This window comes from Rhinopithecus bieti, unplaced genomic scaffold (assembly GCF_001698545.2).
Source record: "Rhinopithecus bieti isolate Rb0 unplaced genomic scaffold, ASM169854v2 scaffold_19617, whole genome shotgun sequence".
Taxonomy (NCBI): Eukaryota; Metazoa; Chordata; class Mammalia; order Primates; family Cercopithecidae; genus Rhinopithecus; species Rhinopithecus bieti.
Window position 1 is genome coordinate 614,311 of NW_016809622.1, and position 17,247 is coordinate 631,557.

The window sequence follows — 17,247 nt, forward strand, 5'->3', positions numbered from 1 at the left end:
GGAAAATCAAGAGAAACAGCAGGAGCAGAAACACCAAGCCAGAGGCGATTAGGGAAAATATTAGCCCCTCAAGGATCCCTGGAGATTCTAACGAGGTTGATGGAGTTTCTATTGTATTTATATGGTGGCTCAAGCCACCATATTTATTTGAAACTTGATAGTCTGACCTCAACCAGCTTAAGGGCCCAGGAATCATTAAGAAGTAGTATAGGTTGGGCACGGTAGCTCACGCCTGTAATTCCAGCACTCTGGGAGGCCGAGGTGGGTGGATCACAAGGTCAGGAGATTGAGACTATCCAGGCCAACATGATGAAACCCTGTCTCTACTAAAAATACAAAAATTAGCTGGGTGTGGTGGCGTGTGTCTGTAGACCCAGCTATTTGGGAGGTACAAGAATCGCTTGAACCCAGGAGACAGAGGTTGCAGTCAGCCAAGATCACACCATTGCACCCAGCCTGGCAACAGAGCAAGACTCTGTCTCAAAAAAAAAAAAAAAAAAAGAAGAAGAAGGTAGCATATAAGCAAAAGCCAAAGAAACTCATGCTCTAGAAAATACCCATCGTAAGTTGTCCCCTTTCAGCTGGCAACGTGCATGCAGCCCTCCTGTGTCACCAGGGAAGGTGAGCTGCAGCAGGTTAGAGCTGGGCTCAGGAATCACACATATCTGTGGTCGGATATCAAATCCACAACCTACTGGCTGGACTGCCATCTAGGAATCTAATTCCTTTTCAGTATAATAAAACAAATAATGGCACCTGCATTACACATAGGAATTATATACTTAGTACCTACATTTCACAGCTTCTTGAGAAGATCAAATGAGAAAAAACAATATATAAAGTGCCTAGCATGGTGCCTAGCACCTATTAAATGCTCAAAAAGAAAGCGATCATACTGTCTTTCTGTTGGCTATTATTCACTATTTCCTTCCAAAACTCTCATTTTCTTGCCTGTGTTTCTTCCTGCATGGTTTTTACTCTGAAAGTAACACTAGTCTATATTCCTCCATGGGTTTACTTCAAATACCTTTAAAATATGCTCCTGTTAATAGGCATATGCCCTATTAAAGATAGTTTCTTCAATACTTTCTCACCAGAAGGGAGAATTATCCCAGGTCATCTGGTGTACCCAGTTACACATACAAGTGAAGACAAGAGAGAAGCCTCCCTGGAGGCCTCAGTTAAGAAGCAAATCCTGTACACACTTTCCACTTCTGTAATTAGAAGAGGTAGTTGTCTCTAACAAGCCATGAAATAGGACAACTGGAGAACCTCAAAATAACGTGGATAAACACTCCCAGCAGAAACTTTGAGAAGAAATTACATTGTTCTTTGACCTGAAAATAGTAACTCACCCAAACATTTGGGGCAGCACTGTCCTGGGGGTATGTGACTAAGGTGCTGGGGACAGGAGAGAATGGGACAGACTTCTCTCACACATTGTGTCCTGCCTCCCTAAGAAAAGAGAGAGAAAAAAAAGCATATTTAGAAAAGTAAGTGCATGTAGATGGTACAACCAAGATATCTAGAACAAACCTAAGGCTCTTCCCTAGTATTAGGTCCCTGGGCCGACTGCTCAGGCCCATGTAATTTTCTCCAAGTGTCCTTTGATCTTCCCTGTAGGCCATACAAACTGCAGCTGCAAAAAGACTGCCTTTGAGGAGGTGATTCCAGCATCACCTCCTCTCACCCACCACCACTTTCTTTACCTTTTTCCATCTCAAAACCACCTTTACAGTAGGTATAGGAGACCAAACTGTCTCTGTTTGCTTGGGATTGGAAACTTTGAGTACTAAAACCAGGAAAGTTTCATGCACACCAGGATGAGTGGACCATGCTAATAGGCCACGGCCTTCTCGTTCCACCCTGCCAAGCAAGCAAAGGAACCCTTGGGTGTTTTGAGACTTTTCCTCCTATCTTCCAGACACCCATCTTTCTATAGGTTCTGCAGACATCTTCCTCCAGGAAGGCTTCGGTGTCTGCCACAGCTGGAAGGTGCTGCTAAAATGGCTCAAGGAGGTTCCAGGTAGATGAAGTGGCCAACCTGCTGAAAATGGATATACCAAAAGCCCATATTCAGAAGAACTATTTCACTGAATTCACCAAGGTATCCAAATCTGTTTCCACTAATTAAGATTATGAAGATTGATATGAGAAGAACTGGCAGAGTCTCAGAAACCTATTTGGAGAAGTTTTGGAGTCTCTGAATATTTTCCCTGCTCCCTCATTCTCATTCTTGACCCTTTCTGTTCTCCAGCACTCCATACCTCCAACCTCCACTGCCCCCCTGGTTTAACCTCAGCATCCCCTCTTCCCTGCCTAAGCATACAGTCTGTCAACTTCCCCTCCTATCCCTCACCAGAGGCGCCTGCTTCCCCAGCCCCAGTTAAGTTGTAACTTCATATTCAGAAAGCTGGGGCCGAAATAAGGTTTTTCAGCTGATTTACATCCAACAAACTGGCAAAGCTGATGTGAAAACTATCCCTTGCAATAGAAATTGCTATGAAAATTTAAAATAATTGAGGCTTTCTTTTCTTTTAAGAAAATCAGTGAATTTGTTAAACAGATTACTCAGCAAGTGGAATTTCAATGAATTGACTTCTCTGCGATTTGAGCTAGAAACCAAACTAGTACCTGCAGGTTCCTTGTCTTAAGCACATAATTTATATCTCAAGAGGCCTCAGGAAATGAGAAACTCACAGCTCAAAGAGCCGTGGACCCCGCAAGGGAAAGATTCCATTTGATGCATTTCCTCACACCTTCCCCACTCCTTTCTGGCCATAGAAGAATCAGCCTCAGCCACTAGGGGCCTGTCTGTTCCCATCCCAGCACACTGCGGCCGCCTGTTGTTTCTGTTTTCCCTTCCTGCTCTCGCCATTTTTATTACGACAGTTTATTTTTTTGGTGGGGATGGCTGAAAAGGGGAGGGCATGTTATATGTCTTTTAAAATATTTGTTATTTTTTACGCCTCTTTAATGTTGGATTCTTCCCCCAAACCAATAGAGAACATGCAAAATACCACAAAAGCTCTTCTGTTGTTTTACATTATTTCCAAATCAACAAGAATCACTAAAAATCTCCCGAGAATCCCAGGCTGCTCTGAGATTCCTCACTCAACTCTGCATAATATTAAAGTTAGAGGCCTTTCATCAGACTTCAGGGGCGCGTGTAACCTGAATCGTGGCCAGGCCCTGGGGTCAGCCCCAGCTTAGACATGAAGCACAAAAGTTGAATCTAGAGGAAGCACCCAAGATGCTGCCCTTAGCTTTTAATTTCAAAGAAATTCATCTGCAGGCAACTTCCTAAAATCCTGAAGCGTCGGGCCATACAAGGTTGCCTATGTATTGACTTCTTGTAGGTGCACAGAGAACACATTCGTTTCATTCATATTCTCTGTTCTTGTTGGATCAGCATCTATTTTTCAAGCATATTTGAAAATTGAAATTTAAAAAATATTGCACAATTGCAAAAGAGTAACTCATCCAATGCTTTGGAAAGCTGGCAAAAAATTATGTGTACTGAAGTAACTTTCCTTACAATAAGGTCAAAGAGCAAATTTTGCATACATAATACAACTGCAGTCTGTGCTTCCCAAGAGTCCGTTAAAGTAACTTGAACTCCAATCTGGGTTTGCTGGTTTAGTCAAGTTTTATTTTGTTTGGGTTGCAGTATTGTGGCAAAGCCCAAGTCCAGAGGCTGCATTCCAATTAATGCCTCCAAAGAAAGTCCAGGCCCTTCCTAGGAACACAGTTGCAGCTCACAACCTGCTTCTAAGATTTCAACTCAGTAGGGACTCTGATTAAACTATAATCTGTGGCTATGCTGTAGGCTAAGAGAGTAAAATGGCAGAAGTAAACATTTCTGTTTCTAAAACTGAACAAATTCCAGCTGTAAATGTACTATCAGATGATCACAGTAGCTTTCTGATTGGCTTCCTTGCCTCAACTCTCTTTCACTAATCCATCCGGGAAGGTTCAACGTAACCAAGCCTTCTTTCCAGCATCTGTCCATCACTCCATTATTTTATCAAACATTTGTTTAAGGCCTATCATATTCTGGGGATACAGCAGTGAATATAACACAAAAATCATCCTCTTTAAGGAGTGCATATGGCCCATGAGCATGCCCCACCCCTGCTAAGGTTAAGGATGACCTACCACTTCGTCCAGGATAAAGTTCAACCCACTCGAGCTAAAAGCCAATATAATAGAGACAGTGTGTTCACCAAAATTGGTTACCCTTTTCTCTTGACATAGCTATACTACATTTCCCAGACTCTCTTGCAGTGAGGTGTGCCCATATGACTGAACGCTAGCCAATGGGAGATGGATGGAAATAATATAAAACGCTTATAGGTCTACATCAATCCTCCATGCTCTCACTCTTTCTCTCTACTAGACAGATGGCCAGCTAAATGCAGAAGGCATCACACACTTTACACAAAATTGGAAGAGTCTGGTTCCCTGGGTTATCACATGGAAGTCTACCCACCAGATCCCTGCAATGAACTGTGAAATAAGCAAGAAATAAATTTTGTTACATTTTTCAGATGCTTCAGTTCTTTATTATCGCATTAGCCTACTTTGTCAAAACATTCCATATTCTCTTCTCCAATCTTCTTTTCTCCCAATTCCAGCATAAACAGAGAGTTTCATTATGGCCCCCAAACATAAATTACGGTTTCCATCTTTGTTAAATATATCTCTTTCCCTCTGTCACAACCCCACCACCATCATTAACCCCTATCAAAATCCTGCTTCATTCAAGGTTAATTTCAAGCCTCTTCTCACCTGTGAAGTCTTCTAGAACCTTCAGTTCCCAGTAACCTCCTCCATCTCTCCATACCTCTGTTCTCATCTATACCCCTATATTTGGGGCACGCACATACATAATTTTTGGCACATCCTGCAAGGAGACATTGACTTTACTTCCAAGCTAAACTGTCTTGAGGGTAGGGGCCAGTCCTCTGTGCCTACTGTCCTTCAGAAGAGCAATGAGCTCAAGGAAACAAAATCTCAATAAAAAAATTAGTGAATGAAAGGCAGAGCTACCACATAGAATGAACTCTAGAATCTGAATGAGTATTTCAGACCATTTTAATTACAGGATGCTGATGACAACTAAGCCCACGCATAGTTCTGGGCTGTCTCATCCACTTACCATTGTGTTTTATTGGGTTTTACACATTCTAGCCCTGTGTTTTGTACATTTTAGGTACTAACTGTTTATTGGTGTTAATACATCAAAAAGCAACATTCAACTTCAGCATGTAAAGCTGGTAGGATACCTATAAGCATAACTAAAAACTATGTCTCACGTATTTTGTTAAATATTTGAAAATTCCTAAGTGGTTAAAATACATAAGGACAAATGACTATATTCTTATCTGGTCAGCAAGAAAAGAAATGCTAGGAACTTTCATTGTACTTGCGTGTTATAATTTTCATCATCTGCCTTTCCTTAGAAAGATAAGCTTGTTCTTTAGAGATGGTCATTTGTTCAAATTGCATATCCAAGTGCTTCTCTCAAAAATTAGCGATTTTTTTTTAAAGAAAGATCTGAAACCTATGCCAAGCCTATTTTCTGCCCCTTTATTTTTGTTTTAGATGGTTCCATTAAGAATACAATTGCTTTGTGTAAAAGTTTACCCTAGAGCAGCAGTTTTGTTATATAATAAAAACCTATCTTCCTGAAGATCATGATGAGTTCAAGATGATAAAACAACAGCAATGTGCATGCAGGATGCTTCTCCAACAGCTGAGTACCCAGTGAGACTTGGGGGCTGAAAACCATCTTGTAGCGTGTGATGTGGCACTCATCTCCCAACCAGGAGCAGAGCCTGGCTCCCTAATGACAGGCTGGGAGCAGAGTAGTGCAGTGCTAACCCATTACAATGAATGAGCTACACTCTTCTACATTCTAGAGCAATTTTTCCTATGCCCAATTCTTTGGGGGGAAAAAAAAGAAAAAAACAGAGTTCTCTGTTTTTTCTCTAGAGTTGCTTCTGAGATGGAAGTGGGAAGAAAAGAGAGGAAAGCTGGCGGGGGCGGTGTAGGAGAGAAATATATCTTGAGTGCAAAGGATTTAAGTGTGGTCCATAATCTTACATCATATCAGTCAGTGGTGAAAAGCTGGTATGTGAGCAAAGCAACCACTCTGAAATACATATTTGGTCAAAAAACTTCACCAAAAAACATGAACGTCCTTAGCCATGCCTTACTTTGGCCTAGAACTATATCATGCTAAGTTTCCAGAGCATGACACTTAACTTCCAGGAGTAAAGATTTTTGGATTTGGTTTTCCCTGTTCTTGGTCTACAAAGAAGAGTCTAATCTACAAATCAAAGCAGAAAAGGGACAGCAGATGAGGTGGCAGACTGAGGGGACAATAGCAGAGTAGACAAGGGGAGAGACGACACCTCCAATAGGTAGTGAGTGACAAGCCTGGGTTGTGCCAGGTACTATGCTTAGGTACTTTTATCATTTTACGTAAGTCTCCAGAAGACCCTGTGGGCAAGCTATTGTCACCCCTACAGTAGAGAATGAGTCTCTAAGCCTTAAGGAAATTGCTCAGAAAATCTGCCACCCAACAAGTAAGTGGCAGGGTTGAAATGTAAATTTTGTTCTAACATCCAAGTTGAGTTATTTCCACCTAATAGGACCTTTCCTTCCAAAGACCACAGCACAATTTGTCAGCTGGAGTGTGAAGTATAATCAAAGTGATGGCCAGAACTTTCTCTCCTTCTAGACATCTCTTGTGTCTTCCCTGGTAGATGTCTTCCCTGGTTGTAGCTTTATGTCTGCTTTTTATCAAAATGGCTTAGATAAAATACATTGTCCACATTTTTGTTATTTACTTAGATAAAATCCACATTATGCATCTGCCTTTTGCCTCCAGGGCTTTTTCCTTTCATGTTGTCTTCTCCTTCCACCTCCCTTCTTTCCTTCTCTCCCTCTTTACATCTTAAACAAGATGCCCCTAATATGGAAATCTGTAAGTTTGGGAGTTTATCTTCTTCCTTTAGGAAGAAGATAAAGTGTTCACCATCCCCATAGCTAATTTATAATCCACCAACACAGGCCCTTTACTCGCCTCCTCCACTCAGTTGAAAGAATTTGCTTTTGAATCTACAAATAATAATGGGCCATTTCCATGCTTTAAACCCTTTAGAGGCTCCTCATTCTATTCAGGGTGCTCAATCTAGGCAGTGGGTCGGAATCACCCAGAGAACTCTTGCAAAAAAAAAATATATATCTATTGAGGGCTTTGTGTCCAAGATTCTGATGCAGAACCCAGGCACCTGTATTCTATTAAAGCTGCAACTATGTCTCAGTCACTAAGCTATCGTCTCCGGACTCCAAACCCACACATCCTCATTCACGCTCTGCTTTCTGGTGCTGAAGCTGAGGCTCTGCATGCCACATTTCTGCTTTGCTAGCTTAGTCCAAGATAGGCTCTGCCTACAGGGGCACCAGACAAGGGACTGGTTCCTTCTGTTTGTTTCCCTTGGCCTCTTGTCCCATTAATGCTGCTTCGCCAGGGCAGCAGCACTTCCTTCCCACATCAGCAACTGATCCCAGTTGAGAGATTTTCCAACATTTCATGCAAGGAAAACCAGCTTCATCTCAACATCCTACTCCAGCCAGCTGGCACCCCTCCTCAGAAGTCTGAATCTCAGCTCCACATAGCCCCTCCTCTAAGTTTTAACAATTCTACTCTCATTCCATTGTTCCCCAACCCTAGAGGTGGTGGTTTCATCTAGTAGGTGGTATCTCCATGGTAACTTAGAATTATCTTTTTGTCATTCGGTTACCTAGTGAATAGTTCTTTATATTTAATCCTCTATTTCCAAATAACTGGTATGGTTTATGCCTCCTGATGGGACCTTGACTGATACAAGATGTGGCCCTGATGAGCTGCCAAGTGTGGGAACTCAGCTTTCAGCCCACCCTAAATTTCTCAGACAAAGCTAGAAGGCAGTGCACTTACTGCCCCAGAGCATATAATACTTTAAATACATTAACAGAGGTGTTTATATAGATACACACACATATACATATACATATACATATACATATACATATACATATACTATAGTGGAATACATCTGGGTATGTATATACCACAGTGGTATAATTCTGTGTGTGTGTGTGTGTGTGTGTGTGTGTGTCTTACCCACTAGATTAGAGTTCCTCAATCATCATACTCCTGACATTTAGGGTCAGGTGATTCTTTGCTTCAGAGGCTGTTCTATGCATTGTAGGATGTACAGCAGCATCCCTGGCCTCTGCCTGCTAGATGGCAGTGGCACCCTTCATCCTCTGATTGTGACAAGCAAACATGTCTCCAGACATTGCTAAATGTCCCCTGGGAAACAAAGTCACCTCCAGTTGAGAACTAGAGTACTAGGCCAATGATTCCACAAACCACAGTCCAGGAACGTGCATTTTTAGTAACTTTCCTGGATGAATTCAGTGCCTCTGTCCAAGGCACTGTGCTTTGCCAAATGCTTCACTGGCATGAACTTCCAGTAAGTAAGACTTAAAGCTTATTTATCTTATTCATTCCCCCAGCAGCTAGCACACATCATAGCTTCTAACATGTGCTCAAGACAAGTGTTCTGAAGGATGAAGCCCATTTTTCAAGTGGAGCAGTTCTCAGTGAGAGAAGAAGAGGCCTCAATTCACTTCCCTGGTGGCTGGAAGCCACTTTTCTTCAGGCTTGTGAAGGAAGAGGTCAGCGGGAAACAGTGTGGGTGGAGACAGAGCTGTGATCAGAGCTGACAGGGTAGAATTGTGCTTCTCCAAGGAGTCTGTGCTGAAACCAATGCGGGTTTTATCATAAAAATCTGTGAGGATCTTGGAAGTTTTCTGACCCCCAAAACCGGGACATATGGCTTCATATGAGTTTTGGTATCCAAGTGATGAAATAAAACTCAACTCTGATTCTACACATAGTTATTCAAGAACATGTCAGCAAAGCTCGACGAGGACACTTATTTTGTCCCATAAAAAATAGCAAACAAAGACCCCTGAGAAGGGGTCCACAGGGCTGAGAAAAACAAAAACCCTTTTGTACTTCACGACCTATTAAGAGAACTATGAACTAACGCCCTGTCTTGAGAATCAAGCCTGAAACAAATTCCTTTTATTTTGCACACCAATTAATGTTTCTAAGTCTAATTGCATTACTGTTATTATTGTTTATATTATTTTCTTAAGTTTTCTATTGCTGCTATAACAAATTACAAATGGAGTGGCTTAAAACAACACACACTTATTTTCTTACAGTCAGAAGTCTGGAATCAGTTTCATGGGGCTAAAATCCAGGTGTCAGCAGTTTGCATTCCTTCTGGAGACTCTAGAGAAGAATCTGTTTCCTTGCCTTCTCCAGCTTCCAGAGGCAGCCTGCCTTCCATGGCTGATGGCCCCCTCCTCCATCTTCAAAGCCATAAGTGAAGCACCTTCAGACCTCCCTCTGACTGCACTCTCTGCTCGTCATCACATCTTCTCCGACTCTGACCCTCCTGCTTCCCTTTTAGAAGGACTATTGTAAGTGGGCAGCCCACCCAAAGAATCCAGGGTCACCTCTCCATCACAAGGTCCTTAACTTAATCCCATCTGCAAAGTCCCTTGTGCCATGTAAGGTCACCTTCACAGGTTTTGGAGATTAGGACATGGACACCTTGGGGCCAGGGGATGCATTATTCTGCCTACCCTAATTATTATTAAATAAATGACATTTAATTTCTCTGTGTAGTCTCATATATCATATTTCAGGCCTAATGTGACTACAACACACCTTACCAAAACAGCTAGTGTTTCCAATATTTTCCAAAAGGAAAAGATAGCCAAGAAGCTGGATTTAAATCCTGGTCATATGGCTTGTGATCTGAGTAAGTTCACATCCACCTATTTGTTCTTCTTCCTGCACCCATGCTTAGTTAGAAGGTGAAATTCAAACCAGACAATCCAATGTTTTCATCTTATTTGCCCTCTACTTTTGTCATAGGCAAATTATAAGCGCTGATGGACAGCTTCAGGAGCAACTTTGGGTGTTCATGAAGTAAGAAAACTGTCCTTGCTGCCAGCAGGTCTTTTCAGGGGCGCTATGCCAGTCTTGCTGGCCAGCACCAACCCTTTAAGATGAAGTTCCCACTAAGCCATGGGACTTGGCCAGGCACCCTGTATCCCATGCTATAGAGCCCTGTAGGGACATCAGTGTCCTCTCATGGTCAGCTAGATGGCTCCCAAAGAGTTTAACCGTGTTCGCTGTCTTTCAAGATTCTTACAGAAAAATGCCTCAACTGGTCTCAGTGGAGGGGTTACCAAGCAAGCACTGCTCTTAAGTCCCACTAAGCTGTGGGACTTGGCCAGGCACCCTCTGGCCCATGCTATAGAGCCCTGTAGGGACATCAATGTCCTCTCACCTCTCACGGTCAGCTAGATGACTCCCAAAGAATTTAAATATGTTCGCTATATCTCAAGATTCTTACAGAAAAAAATGCCTCAACTGGTCTCTGTGGAGGGGTTACAGAGCAGGCACTGCGAGGCCTCAGCCTGTGGATAGCACAGCTAGATGCCTTCTTTCAACGGTTGCACGAGTGAGCAGGTCCAGCCTGGCTATGCAGATGGCATTAAACTTCAACTGCATATAGGGGTAGAGCCAAAGATCATAATTTCATAAAGTAAATATTAGATTATTAAATAAATACATGACAGAAATGTCTTTACCATAGTTCCACTAATCCCTTTTTTGTTTGTTTGTTTTTAAGAGACAACGTCTCTCTCTCACCCAGGCTGGAGTGCAGTGGCGCAATCATAGTTCACTGTGACCTCAAACTCTCAGCCTCAAGCAAGCTTTCTGCCTCAGTCTCCTAAAGCACAACAATTACAGATGTGAGCCACACTGCCCGGTCACTAAATTCCATTTAAAAAGGGGATTTGGTTATTGTATTTGCTTAAGTCTCATTTTTAAAGGTAAAATTGGCCTCATCTTCGCCTTGGAGTTCTTGATCTTAGCTCTTCCTGTCACTTAGCTGAAGGGCAGGTTTCCTTATTTGTTTGTTCATGTGTTTGTTTTCTTTTATATTTTTTTCTTTGAAAAAGAAAATTTAGAAATTCTTCTCCTTCTGCCAACTCAAGCTTTCCACTCAGGCAGACACACAAATCACTAATGAAAGACTGCGATATCGTTTGAGGCAAATTCCAACTGGTTCTGGGTGTCCACACATATTTTACTTTCCTCTTTGTCTATTTTAGAATCAGGAAGATAAGCCCACCCTACAAGCTCAGATCAGATCTCTGAACAAATGCCCTGGGAACCGACAGGAGAGGCAAAGTTCTGGGAGTCTGAGTAGAATTGCAGCCCTGGATTGCATGGTGTGTGGAAGCAGGTGCTGAATGACAGCTGGACCCAGTGAACTGCCCCCAGCAAGGTCTTTCCCCTTCCAGGGCTAACTGAGCTGAGACTGGAGGAGAGGCGGGGCCTGCTGATAAGGGCCCTGACAGCCAGCTCCTGCCATGCCTCTGAGCCTGGGTGTTCCCTCTGTGAAACGATCAATAAATAAACAAGTAAATCCACAGGGGAACACCTCCTAATATTTCAGATTCCTGTAGACCTCACAGACCACCCTGGTAGGATGTTTCTCAACTGCTGACCAGAAACAAAACAAAACAAAAAAAAGTGAAAGGAAGAAAATGAGCCCTTTTCCTTTTCTTGCCATTTTTATCAAAGTTCAACCTTTCATCATCATGGAAGTAGTCAAAGTTGTTACAAGCCTACTGCTGACACATCAAACGCTTTATCTACAGCCTGGCCCACTTCCAGGAAGATGAAAAGAACAATCATTTAGAACTCACACCTCCTAAGAGTTATGAGCCATTCCTAAAAGGAAGGAAATAACACCATTATGCAGGAGAAAGGGCATTTTTCATGTTCCCCAGGCTGTCTACATCACAACAGCATTGGATAGGCACTAAGGAGGAAACCGAAGGGAGGCCTTTGACTGCTCAAGACTTCTAGAAATACTGAACTGCAGAGACAGAAACCCAAGACATCACCAACGAACTGTTTTCCTAAACCTTTCTGTTTACCTTTAAGTTCTGGCTACCTAAAATAGTTTATATGGTTTTATTGTTCCCACAATGCTTCATATGGGTTTATCGTTTGTCCCAAACTAGGTTGAAAGTTCACAGAGAGCAGAAGCCATGTTCATTAACGTTTCTTCTGTCTTCCACCGTGCCTAGCCACACAGTGAAGCCAGGGTAACATCAGAAGTGTTTGGTTTTCAGTGAAACGCCTACTTGTTGGGTTGTCAGTTAAAGTCGAAAATAACTCGAAAATGTTTGTGCTCTATTGAGGTTTCTTGAGGTACGAAAAATATCTGTTATCTTGACATGAATGACTCTTAATTAAGATATACCTGAATCTCTCTCACTGTGTTGACAAAATTATACTTAGAAGCCTTCAAGGTTTTCCTTAGTATGCCTGAACATACTATGGAAAAATAAGACTACATTTAAACTTCATTTTAATTTCTAAATAGCAATTGAACTCACGGCATCCTTTTTGCTCACCCTTTCAATAAATATTTGAGTTTCTATATGTCAGACATTGTGGTCTTTAAATGAAAAAATCCAGAATATCTATTTGGTATCCATTGCTATGTGCAGTTCTCTAATTTGTATCAGGTGGCAATTTCCTAAAATTTTAACAAAATCCAAAATGTTGTAAGTACAATGTCATGATGTTCTATAATAAACACTCCATGGCCTCCATCAAGGAACACTGTGCAGAGAGACTAGAAGTTTCTGGCACTATTCATTCAAACTCATGATGCTCCCAGGTATTGGTCTTGTCAACCAATTTTAAGTTTGTGTTTTGAGACAGGCTGAAACCCAATCTTGGCAAGCTCTCGGGACGATCCTAATCCAGGCCAAATATGATCAAAGAAAAATAAGTGTATAGTCTGTTGGCACCAGCTGTGGTGGGGGGGTCCCAGCATGAGCCAAAGCTAGTGTTCTGACATGTTTGGGCAGGTCCAGTGAAAGGAAGAGGTTCACCTGTTGGCTTCTCCTGAGAGAAAATCCACCCTAAGGGAGGAAGAGATGAACAACAAGAGAATTACCTACTGACTGAGCCTGACAGAAGGAACATGCTATCACCAATATAACTTGGCATCTGTCACTCACATCCTCCCAAGTTCAGTACACAGACGCCTGTATTGTCCTAGAGGAGAAAGAATAGTGAAAGTAAAAACACAAAAGAATTGTTTAACTAAAATCTTTGTGAGATTCAAGCATAGACCCTACTGATTTAGGTGTCCTACAATTGAGTAAAGCACATAAAAAGGAAAGTGATGCTGGCCCATGCCACTTCAGTGGAGACTTCCACACTGCTTTGTCATCTGAGGCCTCCAGGATACTAGTTGAAATGTGCAAAGCTGGTGGAAGTAGTGGCCGTGCCAGGCTGAGAACCAAAGTGCTTGGAAAAATGGTGGCAATGCCAAACAGAGGGAACAATAGCAGACAGACATGGCAGAAGATAGAATCTTTTCCAGCTCAGGAAAGTGGTATTTCCTCTATCATGAACTCTGACTTTCTAGGAAGACTCTCCATCTTCCTACCAAAAGATGATCAATGTCAGCAATGCTCAGCATTTGGCAGTATAGCACAAATCCACAAGGCATATTCTCTGACAAATTGATTGATGTATTGGCCAGACGGGAAGAAGTGCTTGGCCAATAAGTTATATTACATTAAAGTTCTTCTGGAATAACATTAGGCCAGGTTCAGAAGCATAATCTTGTAATCTTGGCCGGAACACTCTGAGAGGCCAGAAGAGAGCAGCACCTCAGCGAGGCCATGGCTGGATGGAAGGCTTATGATCATGGGTAAAGTCTAAGTGGACAGCAGCTCCGTAACTGTGACAAAATGCTTAACCCCAAAGGTCTTTCTCAAGAAGGATGGAGAAACACAAGTCTAAACCAGTTAGATAGAAGAAAATTCTACCTGAACATTCTTAGTTAGTACCTTATTTCAGATGATACAGAAAAAGACAGCAGTTCAGGACTTTTTTTTTTAAAGACCGTAACTAGAAGGATAGAAGTTTAAGGGCTTGCCAGAAGCACCCTAACTGTTGCACTAAAAACCAAAGACAATCTCTGTGGTTCCTGTGAATCTAATGGAAGACAAGTGGAATGCCATCTTTGATTATAAATCCAGGAATGTCCAATCTACTTAAAAGAGATGTCAGGGCTTCTGTGGTCAATGGCCAGGGGGCAAGTCCCTCAGAACATGCCTAGGGCTCTCTTCAAAGACCAGTATTGAAGGGGAATATTCTTGGGGCAAATGTCCAGAATTCAGGGACATAGCAGTTCAGAAAGATCATTTTATTCTGCCAGCCTAACTTAAAGTTGATGGTAATGTCTTAAAAACAGGCAGATTACATGAAAACTTACATACTGAAGGCTGAACACCTAGCTTTTTTTTTTTAACCAGGAAATCCAGAAAATCACTTCTTAAGTTGGTCTATATTATTTATAAAGAGCCTCATCCATTGGTACTACATGTGGTTGCCAAGTTCAGAGAACTGATATAAACAAGTAACTCAATGTGCATAATCAACTCATGATCAGAACATTGCTAGCTCCGAGTGGTTGAACATATTTCTGATGTGAAGAATGTCCTGTACATTCCCATGTCTGGATTATGGATGCTGTCCTTTCAGTTGAAGTATTTCTCTTAATATTTAGATAGTACATTAAATGCGTATGTGTTATAAGTGGCTACCTGATAAGTGTTTATGGACTCTGTGAATGAAACTCTAAGACAAAAGGTCTCCATCCCCCTTCCAAAAATTCTTAAGGTAGAAAATATGCTACTTTGCCTAAAATGCATTGTGTGGACTTCCACATACAACGACCATTTGGTGTTTTTGTTTTAGGAAAATGTTTCCAGTGGTCTAGGACAAAGAGTATGATCTACTGAGCCTTTGACCTGGTTTGGCCTGTGGTAGCCTTGAGATTAATTCTTGTTCCCTCTTTCCCAAATCTTCCCAGTCTCTAACCGTGAAATGAAAAGTGGCCCACTCTCTAGAATCAATCCTGCTGGAAAACGGTTGTTCTCACTCCAACACTAATAAAACATGCCATGGTAGGGAAACGGGCAACCACTAGAGCAAAGTGTTCAACATTAATATTTCTTGGAGGGTCTGATGAATTTTACTTTAAAAAGCAGAAGCATTCTTAAAACTTGGGAATGAAAGCAGCAGTGTTTGAAACAAAATTGTTCATGGTAAAAATATTAAAGGATTCTCTTCTCAAACATTCCGAATTCCAAAGGGTACACAGCTACTAATGTAGCCCAATGGTATGGGCAAAAACCTACACATCTGTGTAAAGAGGACATTTCTTTCATCTAATACTTAGATATGAGGTGTCTGTATTAAAATACTCTTGAAGACTCCAAATCTTCTCTATCATTTAATTTGTAGAAATAACAATATCCATGCATGCAGAACTTATACCATACTCCAGATAATGGGTGATGAATCAAAACTTTGAGGAAAAATAATGACTTTAAAATGTTATGGAAAACCTAGTTCTTGATGACACAAGAAGATCTATGCCTTAAACTCAATACAAACCAGGAAATAGTTCCAGGTTCTAAATCAAGGAGGAAAGCTGGAAACACATATGGTTAAGGGAACAAACTCCCGGGGTTAAGAGCTCCTTCAGATTCCCAGTTCTATTCCTTGCTACTTTGCACCAAAGTTAATTAACTTCTCCTAAGCTTCAATTTTTTCATTTGTAAATTGGGAAAAACAATATTTATTCAGTGTCATAGAGTTCATGCAAAGAATAGGACAATGGAGGTAAAGCTTTTAATTCAATGCCTGGCACATAATAAATGCTCAATAAATGTTAGCTATTATATACATATATGGTCAAATTAATTTTAAATGCCAGGCAGCTCCATCAAATAATAAAAGAGTGACCTTGGGCAGTTTATTTAATTGGAATCTTGGTTATTTTATCTTTAAACAATGCTATTTTCCTCACAAAGCTGTTGTGAAAATTATATGCCACAGTGTGCTTAAAGTGTCGAGCACAGTGCTTGCTCTGTAAGTGTTATCAATTAAAAATGAACCTCTGGCACCTTCGTCCCCACCCCACTGTCTTTGGGTTTAGCCAGTCAAAGCATATTTCACTGGCCAAGAGAACGGGGCTGTGAAAGGTACAGAGCTGTGGTGACTTTTCCTCTGAAAAGTTAGGAGAACATTTGTGTTTTCCTTGGCACCAAGAACACATGGGTAGTCTTTGGGGTGTACAGTAGTGTATATATCACCCATGTATTTGCATAAAGTTTCAAAGCACTTTCTTGATATATGCAGTATGACAGTTGCTGTCACAATATATTTATATAAGTTCAACACAGATTTTATAAAATAAACTTGCAAGTGTTTGTTTTCCTAAGGAGGGGTTTGTTTGGGGGTTGGGGGATAATCATTTCATCTCACTGTGAAAAACAGCACATGCTGACATGCTTCCTTTACCAATGCCACAAATAGGCTGGTGTTCCCTGTTAACGTGTGAGGCAACCCCGCAGATATAGTAGGCCACTATTACCAATTTTTAAATGCCTTTTCTGAAAAAAACAAAAAACTAAAAAAACAGTATTGATGGATGCAGCAACCACAATCCATCTGAAGTCTAGAAGGAAGGATGGAATAGATAACTGTGACTTTTGCACACAGAATTCCTCCAGCTAATAGTCATATTCCCAGCCTGGCTGTCCTCTTGTCCACATGAAGGATTTGACCTAACGTGAAAGACAATGAGAATTCCTTACTGACACATGCCAACATTCACCTCAGTCTTCCTCAGAGACACAACAGCTCAGATTAGCCAAATCTCTCCATCAAAAAAATCAATGTATGGCGAGGCACAGCATCTCAGGCTTGTAATCCCAGCACTTTGGGAGGCCAAGGTGGAAGGAACATTTGAGACCAGGAGTTTGATACTAGCTGGGCAACATAGTGAGACCCTGTCTCTACAACAAATAAAAAATTAGACAAGCATGGTGGCAGTGCCTGTAGTCTCAGCTAATCAAGAAGCTGAGGTGGGAGGATCACTTGAACTCAGGAGTCCAGGTTATAGTGAGCTATGGTTGTACCATTGCACTCCAGCTGGGGCAACAGAGAAGACCCCATCTCAAAAAAAAAAAAAAAAAAAAAAAAAAAAA

At 41.5% G+C, this 17,247-nt stretch overlaps 1 protein-coding gene across 1 annotated transcript in view; it reads right to left on the minus strand.

The window, feature by feature from the left end:
* The window catches only part of BMPER (BMP binding endothelial regulator), a 260,754-nt gene that overhangs the window by 113,981 nt on the left and 129,526 nt on the right, over window positions 1-17,247 (minus strand). Inside the window, exon 7 of the mRNA XM_017889844.1 lies at window positions 1,356-1,455. Within this exon, the coding sequence (XP_017745333.1) occupies window positions 1,356-1,455 (100 nt within the window). The remainder of the gene's footprint in view (window positions 1-1,355; window positions 1,456-17,247) is intronic.